General features: G+C 47.3%; 1 protein-coding gene across 3 annotated transcripts in view; it reads right to left on the bottom strand.

Annotated features, from left to right (window-relative positions):
- STAM2 (signal transducing adaptor molecule 2) overlaps nt 1–15,687 on the bottom strand; it is a 489,661-nt gene that overhangs the window by 221,131 nt on the left and 252,843 nt on the right. For all 3 annotated transcript variants that reach the window (XM_078681742.1, XM_078681743.1, XM_078681744.1), the window contains exon 8: nt 12,773–12,867. In XM_078681742.1, coding sequence (XP_078537868.1) covers nt 12,773–12,867 — 95 coding nt within the window. The remainder of the gene's footprint in view (nt 1–12,772; nt 12,868–15,687) is intronic.

Genomic DNA, 15,687 nt, shown 5'->3' with positions numbered 1-15,687 from the left:
GAGCTATCAACGCACTATTGCCCCCTCGACATTTTAAATCAGAACATCTGCAAGATAGAAGCTAATACTCTGGCACAGCTTAATAGAACAAGAACTAGCAATAGATCCAGATTTTACATGCCCACGGGGAATATGTGCTTTTTTACATCTGATAGACCGGATTCCACTCCCGTAAAATATAAATTGTTAGATGATGTGAAGAGATGGAAAACTGACTCCCTGGCAAATAGCATCCTTAATCAACAACACTGCACTCACTTTGAAAGAAGATGTCAGCGGTTCTTTCATTTAGTTTCTTCCCCTTGAAAAGGACCCAAAAAAACACAATCCCGCGAGTGGTGCGCACCACAGCGAGACATGTGGTTTCAATTATCGCACCCGTGTCTGGCCATTTTTATTGAAACCACATGACGGCCGGTGTGCGTAATAGACCCCAATAGGCCATGGGCCGAGCAATGCGCCCGCCTTTGGCCAATTGCGTGCAGTCTTTCATACACGCACGCAAACGCCAATAGCATGCCCCAAAAGGAAAAGCACATGCTCGTGCGATTCCTAGCTCAGTTTCTGAAACCCCCTACAAAATGTCTCACGCTGCGCGACGAGTGATGCACACTGCAACACTAGGCGCGAGTCCTAAAAATGAACAAAAAGGTGGTGGGAAGGGCACACCACAAAGTAAGTGTTAAACAACAAAGTCAAATTTCATTATGTATCCAGCAGATGAAATGTAAAATCCAATAGTTCAGACCTTGTGCGGTTCAAAAATATTCTTTACTTCATCTTATTAAAAATAAACTGCAGCAATCAAACCAATGTCCTTGTACTTCAAAAGCCCAGCTACTGCCACAGAAGATTCCCTTGGTGGGTCTTCAAACAAAAACAGCTTCAAATAGCGAAGAGAGTGTACATTGACATGCAGTTGAGAAGGGTTTGGAAAGGTCTTATAGTACATGAATTCCGTACCTGGATGATTAACTTTGTTCTAGATTTTTTAGATGGGAAAACATTCTGCATCTTGTGAGCTGTTCGTCAAACCCAGGAAAATAATTTTCAGAGTAGAAAGCAGAGACAGGATTTGTCACCATTCATTGAGAGATCCAACTGACACAAGAACAGTACTGCTATGGTTTGCTACATTCCCTCCCTAGACTGATGAGGGTCTGAGAAGCCATTTGTCATGGGATGGATAGAACTTAATTTCTAAGTGTGTTGCTGCTGGTGCAATGCATTTAGTAAATGTCTAATTTTAATTTCAGGAGCCATGGCCTAGTGGGATTAGAAATTCACCAACAAATGCATGTCTCAGCAGTGGTTAGGATGTATTGTAATGTAAAAAGTAAGTATCATGAAAATCAATGGAAGTGACAATGTCACCTTGCTGCAAGAATGGTAGAATTCCTGGTTATGTGACCATCTTCAAATTTTGCTATCAGCTATTTGCCTATTCTAAGGAGAATCAAGATAATTCACCAATCACCCAAGTTGTTCATTACAAGAAAGTATCTTTAGTAAAAACTTTGCATCTATTGGTTTTACGATCCTCTTTTACTTCTCTATTTACTCTCTTGAAGAGCTTGTAGATGCTGGTGAAGATTGATGTGGAGCACAGAATTTGCTGGAGACCAGCGGCCTCTGATCTCCACCTCTCACAGATGGCCGCCCTAGCTCAGGAGTGATGCATCTGTCAGATCTGGTTGGGGAAGGGAGAGGGGTCTGTCTCTGACACAATCACAGTTTGTTAGATCTTTTGCAGTGTCCGCCGAGACCTGGACCATGTCAGAGACATTTCCCTGATGCTGTGCCACTATAACTTCATGACCCACTGCAAAGCCGCATATGCCAGTGGGCAGGTGTCACAAACAGGATGCCATAGTCCCAGCAGCCTCACAGTCGGCCTCCCCTAAATTGAGTTTTTAGTCTGAAACATCGGTATCATAGCCTGAATATCCAGGACTAGCTGTTTGGGAGGGGAAGCCTGAAATTGCACCGTGTCTAGAAAAGCTCTGATGAAAGGGGGTGCCTGAGAAGGGGTCAGGTGTGACTTCGGTACGTGATAGTGAACCCCAGAGAGTCTAGAAGGTCAGCCGTAGTCTGGAGGTGCGGCGAGCCCACTATCAACAGCCAGTCATCGAGGTAGGGTAAACACCTGAGTAACACTGGTAAGGCTAAAAGGGAGCACAGTAAACTGATCATTTTCCCACCCACCATAAACCGCAGGTAACGTCTGTGGGCAGGCAGGGCGGGGATGTGGAAGTATGCGTCTTGCAAGTCCATCGCTACCATTTAGTCTCCCGGTTCCAGGGCAGACAGGACTTGAGCGAGTGTGAACATTTTGAATTTCTCTTTTTTCAAGAGGAAATTGAGAGGGTGCAGGTTTAGGATAGGACAAAGGCCCCCATTCTTCTTAGGCATTAGAAAGTAGCCGAAACAGCAACCACAACCTACTTCTGCTTCGGATACCCTCTCTATAGCTTCGTTGCCAAGAGAGTCGCCAATTCCTGGTGGAGTAAGGACATATGCTACTCTTTCAGCCTGTCGCAAATGGGTGGCACGGGTGGAGGGATAGTCACAAGGGGAGGTGAATAGCCCCTTTGGATAATCTGGAGAACCCAGTGGTCGGATGGTATCGGCCTCATGTTTTGCAGTTCATGCATATCCCCCCCCCACCCCCCTCCCCCCCCCCACCCCCTCGGAAGCCCATGATGGTCAGAGGGCAAAGAGGCTTGGAGGCCGCAGTTGCTGGGTGGGGGGGGGGGGGTGGGGGGGGGTGAAGTGGTCATGGCTGTAGCTCTGCTATTCTTGAAGCTCTCAAGCACTAAGTCCCCCTTGTCTCTGAAGAGACAGGAGTCATTAAAGGGCATGTCCATGACAGAGACCTGGAAAACACCCGAAAAGCCAGTGGTTCTCAAATACGTGTGGTGCCTAAGGGCTACCGACTATGAAACCGCTCTACCTAGTGAGTCAGACGTATCCAGCCCACACAGTATGGCAAACTTAGCAGTGTCCCTCCCGTCAGCAATAGCTATGGGGAGTATGGCTTGGGCCTCCTCCAGACCATAGGCAGCACTTATGCAACTCCATCCTGAAGCAAATGGGAGTATTGACCCAAAAAGGCACACACTGTTCACCGACTGCAGTGCCAGGCTGGCGGAATAAGACATCTTCTTTCCCAAGGTATCCAGCCTCTAGGATTCCCCGTCTGGTGTAGTGGTAAGGAATGCGCCAGGCTTTACTCTGGAAGTAGATGCTTGGACCACCAAGTTGGGGTACTGGGTGAGTAAGCTGGTGTCCCCTGGTGCAGTCCGATGGCAGCAGGCAATTGTGCAATTCATAGGAGCCCCTGTGCAGTGTTTGGCCCAGGCCCTGAGGAGGATGTCTGTGAGCGCATCATTAATTGGGCGACTCCTGGATGAAGCACCTTCGTTACGACGTTCGTCTTGACAGCAACAGAGGGCAGCTGAAGGCCAAGGTAATTGCTGCCCTCCTCACCACCATAGCAAATGAGTCTCCCTACTCCTTAGACACTGTAGGACACTGTAGGAGGAGAGACCAAGCCAGTATCTGGGGAGTTGTCCAGTCCATTGGCATCCGCCAAATCCTCACACCAGTTGTCCTCAATGACATCTAAGGGATGGTATTAGTTAGGGTACAATCCCCCTCTAATTCATCCCCAAGTCCTGGCCCCTAGGAAGAGAGCTTAGGCTTTCACCTGGATCGAATGTCTCCAGTCATCGCCGGACTTAGGCAATGACAATCTGGCTCTGTGTCGGGGATGAGTATGGGGGCTGTGCTGCCGGTGGGTGTCAGCAATGGGGGCGGTGCTGCCGGTGGGTGTCGACAATGGGGCCGGCACTGGGGAAGGTAGACTGGTGCCGGTGGTGAACCTGCCAGCGGAAGGCTAGAAGGGCCCCCTCCTGAGTCCGGGGGCCCAGAGGCGCTCCAGCGGGGACACACCACCCACATATAAGGTGAATGGCCTCATAATTCTCAGAGTTGGGCGGGGGTTGCTCCAGCTCCTGGAAACTGAGGGAGGAGCAGAGAGGGCCCACGCGCAGGCTCAACCACTCTTGAATGCCGATGCTCACTCGGTCAGATGACTTGTGAGACTTGCCGAGTGCCTGGATGACTTTGAGCGTGACAACAATTGTTTGGAGTGGTGTCAAGACAGATCACGGGACCTTCCTCTTAACCAGGATAGAGACCGGGTGCATGGGGTGACAATCACCTACTGTATTGGCACAGTAGTCTCGCTCGAGGCACCAGAGGCCGATGAGGTGTGGGTCAGTCACTAACATTTGCCAGTGACAGGCGCCATAGGGCATTAAACCAGCCTTACCCACGGACATCCCTGCCACACCAGGGGACAATGTATAAAAAAATCCTCGAAAAAAGGGTGGTATAAAAATCAGACAAAAATTGACTGGAGGTAGCTTATTTCCAGATCTGTACTGACTGGCGCGGAAAGAAAAGAACTGATGTCAGCACACGGGGGTGGGCCTATATAAGCATCACGCACATCACTTCCGGCACAGACGTCACACCGAGCCCAACTACGCCATCTATTGGCATGCAGGAGTACTGCTCACAAAAGAAAAATCTGGAACCTGGTCTGTCACCCGGGGATAATACTAAAGGTAAGGAATCTGCAGGTAGAAGTCTCTATCACATATAAAGATCAGATAAAGGGACTTTGCAGAGTTTGTTTGGTAAAATGATTCCCATGTTCTTGATAACTTTTACATTGTTGTGATCAAAATATTTGAACTATTTACTTTCTGTAACAAAATGTGCATGTTAAAACTAAGACAAGTATGTAACAGTCCAGGAGCATTAGAAAGGCAAAAATAACCATGAACCACTTAACCTATCTTAAAAGAATAAATATCTAAGTGGCAAACTGATCATACATAGCAAACACAAGGAGATGATGGACGGAGCACTGAAACTTTTCAGACACTCACCCATAGTCACAAATCTGGGTTGAATCCATCATCGTTCTTTAGATCACTTCACCACCCAAGTTCAGACACAGCCATATGCAAATCAGTCTTGACCATGTTCCTCATGGGAACAGTACAGTCCGAAGTGCCAAGCCAGGTAGGTCTTCCCTGGACCAGAAACAAGCAAACTGATCATACATGTCTGAGAGGCATCAAGGTCTCCAAAGCCACCTTGTCTATCATCAGGGTTTCTCTGGAAAACTTCCCTTACTCTCTGGGGCTCAAGATGAAGATATATGACTATGTAATCTACCTTTAGTAAGTATTGTAGGCGTCAAACTGCCAAAACAATCCCCACTCATCCTGGGCACTGAACACCGATGTCAAGTCCAAAGCCACATATAGGCATTGTTACACACACAAGCATTAGACTAAAAAATCTTCTGCGATTAAAAATAAGATTTATCAGAAACAAGGGAGTTACTGTTCTGATAACACTGAATGCCCTACATCAAGCAGCAAGAATGACACAGACGGTAGCAATGGCAAAACATCTGCTCTGAATGTGCTGCTACACTGTTCTATGTCTCTAGAAAGGATTTGAAACTGGAATTTCATTCTACTACCATCTGAACAATTAATGACCTCTTCACTTAAACCTGGGAGATTAGTATTCTGCAGCAGATGTATCCTGACTTAAAAATCAAATACAACTCCCTCCCTCCTTTGCAGGACGGATGCCCAATGTCACCTGACTTTCCTTTTGGAGTGGATGAACAGAGCAGATTAGAGTCAATGAACATTTAGAGTGACAGAAATGGTACCAAAAATTTGTTGATTCCATTTTTTGAGGTGCCAGTGAAGGATACTGGCAAAAAGCACTTACTTGTGTAACAATATATCTGTAAGAGACATTGGTTAGTGATAGATTCCTTACCTTAGAATATCGCCAGGCGTCAGACTGGATCCGGTAAGTTTTTGTCAGCAGTACCCCTGCGTATCGGTAGGCATCGTCGTACGGCTCCGCGTACGCCGTTGGCGCCTTTGTCGCTGAGATAACATCGCTGGAGCTACTTAAACGCGCCCACGGACGTCAGTTCTGTACACGTCTTTCCACGCCAGGAACGCAGAGCCATGCAAGATACTGACCACTGGTGCATTGAAACTAGGGCCCTAAAAGCGATGACCTTAACCCTAGAAATCAGTTCGCAGAACGGGGAGGATGCATGGGGCGGTAAGGAATCTATCACTAACTAATGTCTCTTACAGATATATCGTTACACAAGTAAGTAACTTGTGCATCTGAAAGAGACACATTAGTGATAGATTCCTTACCTTTGAATATATACCCCAGCAATACCAACCCCGGTGGTGGGTCTGCGAACAAAGATCACACAAGAAAGTCACAGAGAACAGAACGGCCAACAAAGCTGTCTCTCCGGATTTGACTGTCAAGGCAATGCTTAGTAAAAGTGTGCAGCGAGGCCCACATGGCTGCCTGAGAGATGTCTTGCAGGGGGACACCGCGTCCCAATGCAGTAGTAGCTGCTGTCGCCCTGGTAGAAAGGGCACGCAACCGCACCGAAGGATCCTTTTTAGCCAGAGAATAACATGCTTTGATACACAAGACGACCCAGTGGGAGATAACCCTCTTGTGTACAGCCCAGCCTTTCTTGGCACCCACGTAGCCAACAAAAAGTTGGTCATCCACACGGAACTGTTGTGTGAGATTCAAATAGAATGAAAGCGCACGTTTTGGGTCCAGACGGTGGAGCCTCTCTTCCTCTCTGGAAGGAGGCGAAAAGAAAGTGGGCAAGGTGATAGTTTACCCAATGTGGAAGGCAGTGACAACCTTTGGCAAGAAGGAAGAACGAGTGCGAAGCATAACCTTGTCCGGATGAACCGACAGAAAAAGAGGCTTACAGGAAAGAGCCTGGAGCTCACTCACGCGCCTAGCGGAGGTGTTGGCAACCAGGAAAGCAGTCTTCAAAGTCAATAAACGAAGAGGACAGTTGTGAAGCGGCTCAAAAGGAGCGCACATCAGAAAAGTAAGAAGCAGATTCAAGTACCACTGAGGCATCAGAAACGGAATAGGAGAGAAAAGGTGAGTAATGCCTTTGAGAAATCTATTAACAACAGGGGACTTGAAAAGAGAGGGCTGATCAGGGAGCCTGGGAAAGGCCGGGATTGCAGAAAGGTAGCCCTTAATAGTATCCAGAGCAGAGCCCTGCCGGGCCAGAGACAGAAGGAACAAAAGGACCTCTGAAAGGGGATCCACAGCCTTTGCTGTGCACCATGCCACAAATGTGTTCAACCTGCAGGCGTTTACCGACTTAGTGGAGGGACGCTTGGCTGCCAGAATGACATCACAGACTTCAGGAGGCAAGTCAAAAGGAATCAACTGGCGCCACTCAATCTCCACGCATGTAGGTGGAGACTGGACAGGTTCAGATGGAGGACCGTCCCCTGCTGCTGCGACAGAAGATCCTCCCGGAGAGGCTGTCGGATCGGGTGATCCATGTTCATACGGAGTAGCTCGGGATACCAAACTCTTCGAGCCCAGTCCGGAGCCACAAGAATGACTTGGGCCCAGTCGCGCCTGATCTTCTTCAGTACTCTGGGTAGAAGTGGTATAGGCTTAAAGGCGTACAATAGACCGCAGCTCCACTCGCAACGAAAAGTGTCGCCGAGTGAGTGCCGCCTTGGAAATTCAAACGAGCAGAACAGCTGACATTTCGAGTTCTCTTCGGTGGCGAATATATCTAACCAAGGCTCTCCCGACTGTCAAAAAAGACCTTGCGCCACCTTCAAGTGAAGATGCCATTCGTGATCCATCAGGCACCGGCGGCTGAGTTCAGTCTGACAGGTTCCCCTGATGCTGTGCCCACTGGAACTTCAGGTCCCACTGCAGAGCCCACATATGCCATCTGGCACGGTTGGTGAGCAGGATGCAGGAGGCCATGAGGTCCAGCAGCCTCAAAGTCGTCTTGACCCAAACCGAGGACAAGGACTGAAAGATCGGAATCATAGCCCGGATGTCCCGGACTCGCTGTTCGGGAGGATAAACCCAAAACTGCACCGTGTCCAGAACCGCCCGATGAAGAGGCGCTTCTGAGAGGGTACCAGGTGCCACTTCGGCATGTTGATGGAGAACCCCAGAAAATGCAGGAAGTCGGCAGTAGTCTGGAGGTGGGAGACGACTGTTTGGGGCGAGCCTGCCTTCAACAACCAGTCGTCGAGATAGGGGAAGACTGAAACACCTGATCTGCGCAGATGAGCTGCGACCACCGCCATCACTTTCGTGAACACCCGAGGGGCGCTTGTAAGGCCAAAGGGGAGCACAATGAACTAAAAATGCTCCTGCCCTACCATGAATCGCAGGTAACGCCGGTGGGCCGGCAGGACGTGAATATGAAAATAAGCGTCCTGCAGGTCCAACGCTACCATCCAGTTTTGCGGGTCGAGGGCAGACAAGACCTGAGCAAGCATGAGCATCTTGAACTTCTCCTTCCGGAGTAAGCGATTGACGTTCTGAAGGTCTAAGATAGGACGCAGGCCTTTGTCCTTCTTTGGAACCACAACCTACTTCTGGTGTCAGAACGCGCTCGATGGCCTCTTTGGCCAAGAGGGCCACAACTTCCTGCTGGAGAAGTGCCAAGTGATCCCCGACATGCGGTGATATTGAGATGGCATGGCTGGGGGTGTAGTCTCGAAGGGGAGGGAGTAGCCCCTTCGGACAATCTGCAAAACCCACCTGTCTGATGTGATGGTGCGCCAGTGGTGGAGGTGATGGCGAATCCTGCCACCCACTGGCGTCTGGTAAGCCTGAAACACTGGACTAGGAAGGTTTGGAGGCAGTGGCAGCAGGGGAGGTGGTGGACTGACCTGCACGCTGGCCCCGTGACCCACTCTGCAGGTCCCACATCCGCGGCTGTGCTTGGACTGTTGCTGCGCAGGCTTGTTGCTTTGAAACAAACGTGATTTGGCCCCCTTCCTTGGCAACGAAAGGAGCGAAAAGCAGAAGCGGAAGGAGTGCGTGTGGCCGAAAGGCCTAAGGACTTGGCTGTAGCCCGGGAGTCCTTAAAAAGTTCCAACACACAATCTGCCTTATCGCCGAACAGGCGAGTGCCATCAAAGGGCATGTCCATCAATGTATTCTGGACATCCCCAGAAAGGCCAGTGGTCCTCAGACACGTAACGCCACTGTCATGGAAATCGCCCTGCCCAGCAAGTCGGCAGTGTCAAGACCACAACGGATGGTTAACTTGGCTGCGTCTCTCACCTCAGCAATAGCTTGGGAGAGTATGGTCCGAGGCTCCACTGGACACTGAGGCAGCACTTGGGCATCTGTATCCCACACAGAATGGGAATAACTGCCCAAGAGGCATGCAGTGTTCACAGACCACAGTCCCGAACTGGCAGAAGAAAAAATCTTCTTCCCAAACTGCTCGAGTTTCTTGGATTACCTGTCCGGAGGTGCGGAAGGGAACGCACTCTGAGACGCAGAGTCTTGGACAACCAAGCTATCGGGGTAGGGTGTTGGGAGAGGAAAACGGGGTCCCCCGGGGCCAGGCAATGACATCCGGCCACGTTCTCGTCCACAGGAGCCCCTGTGTTAGGTCTGGACCAGGTGCCCAGAAGAACATCTGAGAGTGCATCATTAAAGGGCAGCAGCGGCTCCGTAGAAGAAGACGCGGGCTGAAGCACCTCTGTCAAGAGATTAGTCCTGACGGCCATGGTAGGGAGCTCGAGGTGGAAAGCCTCGGCTGCCCTACGCAACACCATAGAGTATGAACCACCCTCCTCCGTAGCCACGGTAGAAGGAGACAGTGCGCCAGGTTCTGGAGCATAATCCTGGTCACCTGCATCCCCCGGATCCTCATCCCAGTCCGGGTCTAGCTCGCATTGAGCTGCGAAAGGGTCCGCAGACCCCTCCCAGTCCTCCCCGCCCTCCATAGCCTGCCGAACAGGTGGAACATATGGAGGTGGGTGGACAAAGGGAAAGAAATTCCCAAACGGCGTCGTAATCAGCGAACGGACACCCTTCCAGCACCACATCGGGGAGGAGGCCGGGGAAGGCGTCGGCCAGGTCTGCGGCCGACGGCGGCGCCGTCGATGGAGGTCGTACAGGGCCAAACGACATGGACACGCATCCATGCATGGATCCATGGGGGTCTCTTGGGGTCGAGACCGGAATCGTCGACGACGTCGGGGCCGGAGCGGGCGATGTTAAAGACCGAGGTCCCCCAACCAGGCCCGCACGGCCCGGATGCGCACCAGCAGGGCCGGACGGTCCGAAGACATGTGACATGGTTGACAGGAACTCCTGCTGCTGAGCCGGAGACGCTGATGGACCCAGAAAGGGCGGGTAGGCCATCGGCAACTGCGGAGGCTCCACCGGAGCCGCAGGGGCGGTGCCACCTGCACCCTCAGGCGCGACCGGCTAGAGGAAGGCGAAGAGCGACGGCGCTTCGACTTCTTGTGTTTCGCATCACCTGATTCCGAATGGAAAGACTTTGAATGGTGGTGATGGCTCCACGGCCGAACCCTTGACCTCCCATGGGACCGGGAACGACGCGGAGCCGACTCCCAGTACTCTTGCCACTTTCAGGACCGCTCCCGCAAAGTTTTCGGAGCCATGGCCCGGCAGTGGGGGCACGACTCGGAGTCCTGTTCGCGCCCCAGACAGTAGAGACACTCACGGTGCGGGTCCGTAACTGACATCGTGAGGGGACAGGCCGCACAAGACTTAAAACTGAGCATCCCTATGGACCTGGAGTATAAGTACTCAAAAAAAAAAAAAGAGACAAAAGTCCCAAAAAACTCAGTCAAAAAGTGACTGGGGGTACGGCTCTCTCCGGATCTGCACATGCTGGCGCGGAAAAAGAAAGAACTGACATCCGTGCACATAGGCACGTCTAAGTGGCTCCAGCGACGTCATCTCGGCGACTACGACGCAAACGACGTACGTGGGCCGTACAACAACGCATACCGACGCGTAGGGGTACTGCTGACGAAAACTTTACGGATCCAGTCTGATGCCTGGGGATATTCTAAGGTAAAGAATCTATCACTAACGTGTCTCTTTCAGATAAGGCAGTTAGATTGGTAAATGTTCTAAACATTTAGGTGTCATCTGAGCAGGAGTCTGTACTGACAAAGACCAATGATAAACAAGCATATTTACCATTTTTACCAATTCCCCTATTTAATCAACTAATGAAGGAAAGTGAGAAATGCTGGGTTGTTTTGAAATTTCTCTCAGAATGATTCCAACACACAAATTAATTGCATAACAAGAAAGATAGTGGACTAGGCAATGCAGAAGGCAGCACTGAGAATGAACTAGATGACTAACCTGGTGCAGACTGTCCAGTAATCCATGAGCAGACACAAAGTAAGAGAACCCAACTTAATTGGAGATGAGAAATAGAAACTAAACATACTAAATCTCAAAATAAAGGTCAGATGCCCCAAATAATGAATTTTAAACTTCAGGCTCATAAGTGGAAAAGAATATTCAGAGTGCTTCCATCAGGCAAATAATACAGAGGACACACTTACGCATCAAACAGCAAGTCACAATAAAGCTGGCACAATGAGAGCAGAATGAGACTAAAAGGATCTTTTGCTCCTAGTCGTTCACACTATAAATGCAAAGGTGCTGCAAGTACCTTAGTTCAAGTACCTTGATAGCACATATTTAGGTCATGGAGGTTTGCCAATGTTGTGATCCTTTCCCACTTCTTATAATCTTTAAGACTGATGGGTTCAAAGCAGCATTTAGTAAAACCTATCAAAAATGCAATAGCTTAACAAAAAACGTATGAACTAATGGGACACATGCATCAAAGGAAATTGCATTCGCAAATGGTGCGAATCGCAAAATTCGGCCGTTTGCGAATGCAATTCCCATTTCTGGGATGCATTAACATTTTTGTAATTTTCGCAATTTAAGAAATAGCAAAATTGTGATTTCTTAAATTGCGATTGCATTTAAGGAATCTCAAATTGAGATTCCTTAAATGCAATGCATCAAACTCTAAAAATTTGCGAATTCACAAATAAGGGGAGCAAATTACCATGAAGTTGACCTTCATGGTAATTTGCGAAAACTTTGAAAAATGCACTTTAGTGCATTTTACAAAGTTCCATTTTACACACACACACATGCCCTTGGGGCATGTGAGTGTGCAAAATGTACTTCTAAGCAGATTTCAGGGGTGCAACAGGGTGTCCATTGGACACCCCTGCACCCTTGAAATTGCATTCTTAATTTGCGAATTTCTAATGGTGACTTGCAAATTAAGAATGTCTTTCCATTCATTCCTATGGGCCTCTAGGCCCATAGGAATGGATGGGGAGGTATTCCTTAATTGCGATTCTCAATTAGAGAATCGTAATTAAGGAATTTTAAGAAATCGCTATTTTTATAGCGATTTCTTGATGCACTGCAGTTCCTTAATTGCGATTCCTTATTTTTCGCAATTAAGGAATCGCAAAATGCAATATTGATGCATGTGCCCCTAAGATTCTAATGTCTCAAGTCTTTTAAAGCTCGGAATATGCATGAAGAGCTTAAGTTGATGCTACGTTTAGAGACAATCATATTTGATGCAGCCATCTTCAGAGTGTACAGAAGCAGATTGTATCCAATCTGGACTACTGAAACGTTCAGACTCCTGGCCTAAAATGTGTGCACAATTCAGGTTAAATGCTGGAAGAATATTTTATATCAATAGGTTACTGTTAGAGAATGACCAAAACCCTGTACACGGTTAAGATACAAAACAAGCACATAGTGACTAAATTATTAACAGCGGTGAACTTACCAGAGTCAAGCTCCACATTTAACATAGAAGACACAAAATTAGATGGAAACAATCCTATTCCCCTTTGATTTTCTCCCTTCCACCAATTGCTGTCACTAAGGAGAGGATAAATAAAAAAAATCTGCTTTAGAATAATGGCAGTCACAGTTCAATATTTAAATGATCAGCTGCTCTTAGTCAAAGGGCATTTACATAAAGAAGGTAACCCCCAAATGATTTGGCATCATGAAAAGCATTTTCAGGTTCCAACCAACAACTTATCAAGAGGTGAGTGATGAAAAGCTTAATTATTTAAATCTATTCAAACCATTACTAGGGTTAATTTTTTGATGAAAACGTTTAATATATCATAGCCACTATTTTTCTGCTCAATTACTTGGTTTAAATAGAATTGTCTACAAGTAGTGATGGGATACAAACGTGCCTGCCTGTATCAATTGTTCAGACCCCAAGTAATTCTTATTCAAATGGTGAGAATATCTAAATGATTCCCCCATTTCTAGGGCAGTTAACTTTTTTCCACCTTTTGGGGATTCGAGGATGCTGGGCAGGAATATATGTTAAGATCGGTTCTACATGGGCAGCAGAACTACATTTAAAAAAGTGGAAGTGAAGCAGAAAAACAAGTCAAACCAGTTTATATTGGAATACCAGATGAATTCTAAAAAACATTCATATGAAAATGGCAAATAAAATCAAAGAGGTTTGAGATTTGCAGCAGAAGTAAATGTTCTAATAAAGAGGGAACTCCAAGCAAAGCATACTTGTGAGAATGTAATTATGTCTATATGTAAACAGAGTGTAATTCAAATTTGGGTGGTCTTTCCAAGCCATCATGAAAAGAAGAATTCTAAAATACCAAGTTTGACCAGGCATCCAGATTAGAATAAATGGCTATCCTTCAAAACCAAAACCAGTGTCCAAGAATCTGGGCTCTTAATTAAGGGAAATATTAAGAGCATCCTCTGGTCTACCAAACTCCTTCATATCTTCAAACATTCAATAGGACAACCAGAAAGTAAAATGTGTTTCTTAGACACAGGAGATCACAACTAAAACTTTAAAACTTAGCTGCTTCTGTACAAGTAGGTGATTTCTGCTGCACACAGAGAATTAGCATCTTTGCTAGAAACATTCAGAGATATTGTTCAGTTGTAAAAAGGTTATCTGACCTTCTTGGTCTTTCCCCTCAAATCTCCCTGCTTCAAATACTAAGGCAAATGCTTCTTACCAGTATGCATCTGTTCTTGGCATGTAGGGCTGCTGACATTCATACCTTAGCATAGATCACCGCCTAGTGTTGGGTCCGGAAGTTTGCACCTTGTTGTCCTGGAAGAGTCTTCGAAGTATCACGAGATAGGGGACTCCTCCCCTAGACTACAGTGCGCATGGGCATCTTCTCCATCTTCAGATTGTTTTTCGCCATTGTGGCAAAGATGGAGTATAGGAAAGTAAGAGATGACCATGTAAATGTATGTAAGGCAGATAACCATGCAGCTGTGACAGGCACCGGGGAGGAGGGTGGGTATATGAATGTCAGCAGCCCTACATGCCAAGAACAGATGCATACTGGTAAGTAGCATTTGCCGTTCGAGGCATGTGGGCTGCTGAATTCATATCTTAGCACAGACTGTATAGCAGTTTCTCATCTAGCGGTGGTCGCCTGTATCAGCTGCAGTGGTTTGAAAAAGAGTTTTAAGGACAGCCTGGCCCACAGCAGCTTGTTGCTTAGCTTGCACGTCAACACAGTAGTGTTTGGTGAAAGTGTGTATGGTAGAACATGTAGCTGCCCTACATTTGTCTTCTAAGGGAATATTTCATAGGAAAGCCATGGATGTCCCCATTTTACGCGGAGTGTGCTTTTGGGGGAACTGTTAAAGTGCGCTTTGCCTTTGGATAGCATATTTGAAAGCATTTTACTATCCATCTGGCTATTCCAGCTTTGGGAATGGGATTACCCTTAGGTTGTGGTGAAAAAGCGACAAATAGTTGCTTTGTCTTTCTGAATGATTTTGTTCTGTCAACGTAATATAACAGAGCTCTTTTAACGTCTCGTGTGTGAAGAGCTCTTTCAGCCACGGATTGCGGGCTTTGAAAGAAAACTGGCAATTCTATGGACTGATTGATGTGGAAAGTGGATATAAATTTTGGCATAAATTTAGGGTTTGTACGAAGCACTACTTTATTGTGGTGTATTTGCAAGAAAGGTTCCTGAATGGTTAGTGCCTGTAGCTCACTCACTCGCCTGAGGGAGGTAATAGCAATTAAAAATGCAACCTTCCATGTTAAGAATTGTAGTTCACATGAATTAAGTGGTTCAAAGGGGGGTCCCATGAGTCTGGTAAGTACTATGTTTAAGTTCCAGACTGGAGAAGGTGGATACTTTGGAGGGATAATTCTTTTAAGTCCCTCCATAAAAGCTTTGATTGATGGGATTCTGAATAGGGACACATGTTGTCTGTTTTGAAGATATGCTGCTATAGCAGCAAGGTGTAGCCTTATGGATGAGTATGCTAGATTACATCTTTGAAGATGTAGCAGGTAACATATTAAGTTTTGGATGGAGGCATCCAATGGATTGATTTGGTTATTATTACAATAAATAACAAATCTTTTCCATTTAGCTGCGTAGCATGCTCTGGTAGTTAGGGACACCTTGCTTCCTTGATAATGTTCATACAGTCTGGAGGCAAGTTAAGATATCCGAACTCTAAGACTTAAGGAGCCAGATCGCTAGGTTCATCTGATTGGGATCTGGGTGCCTGATTTCTCCATGGTTCTGTGTTAGCAGTTGTGGCGAGAGGCGCAGTCTTTGATGAGGAACCACTGAGCGTTCTAGGAGCGTTGTGTACCATGGCTGTCTTGCCCATGTGGGAGCAACCAGGATCATTATGAGTGACTGTTGCCTTAGTTGG

Source organism: Lissotriton helveticus, chromosome 3_1 (assembly GCF_964261635.1).
Source record: "Lissotriton helveticus chromosome 3_1, aLisHel1.1, whole genome shotgun sequence".
Taxonomy (NCBI): domain Eukaryota; kingdom Metazoa; phylum Chordata; class Amphibia; order Caudata; family Salamandridae; genus Lissotriton; species Lissotriton helveticus.
This window is presented reverse-complemented; position numbering and strand designations above follow the sequence as displayed.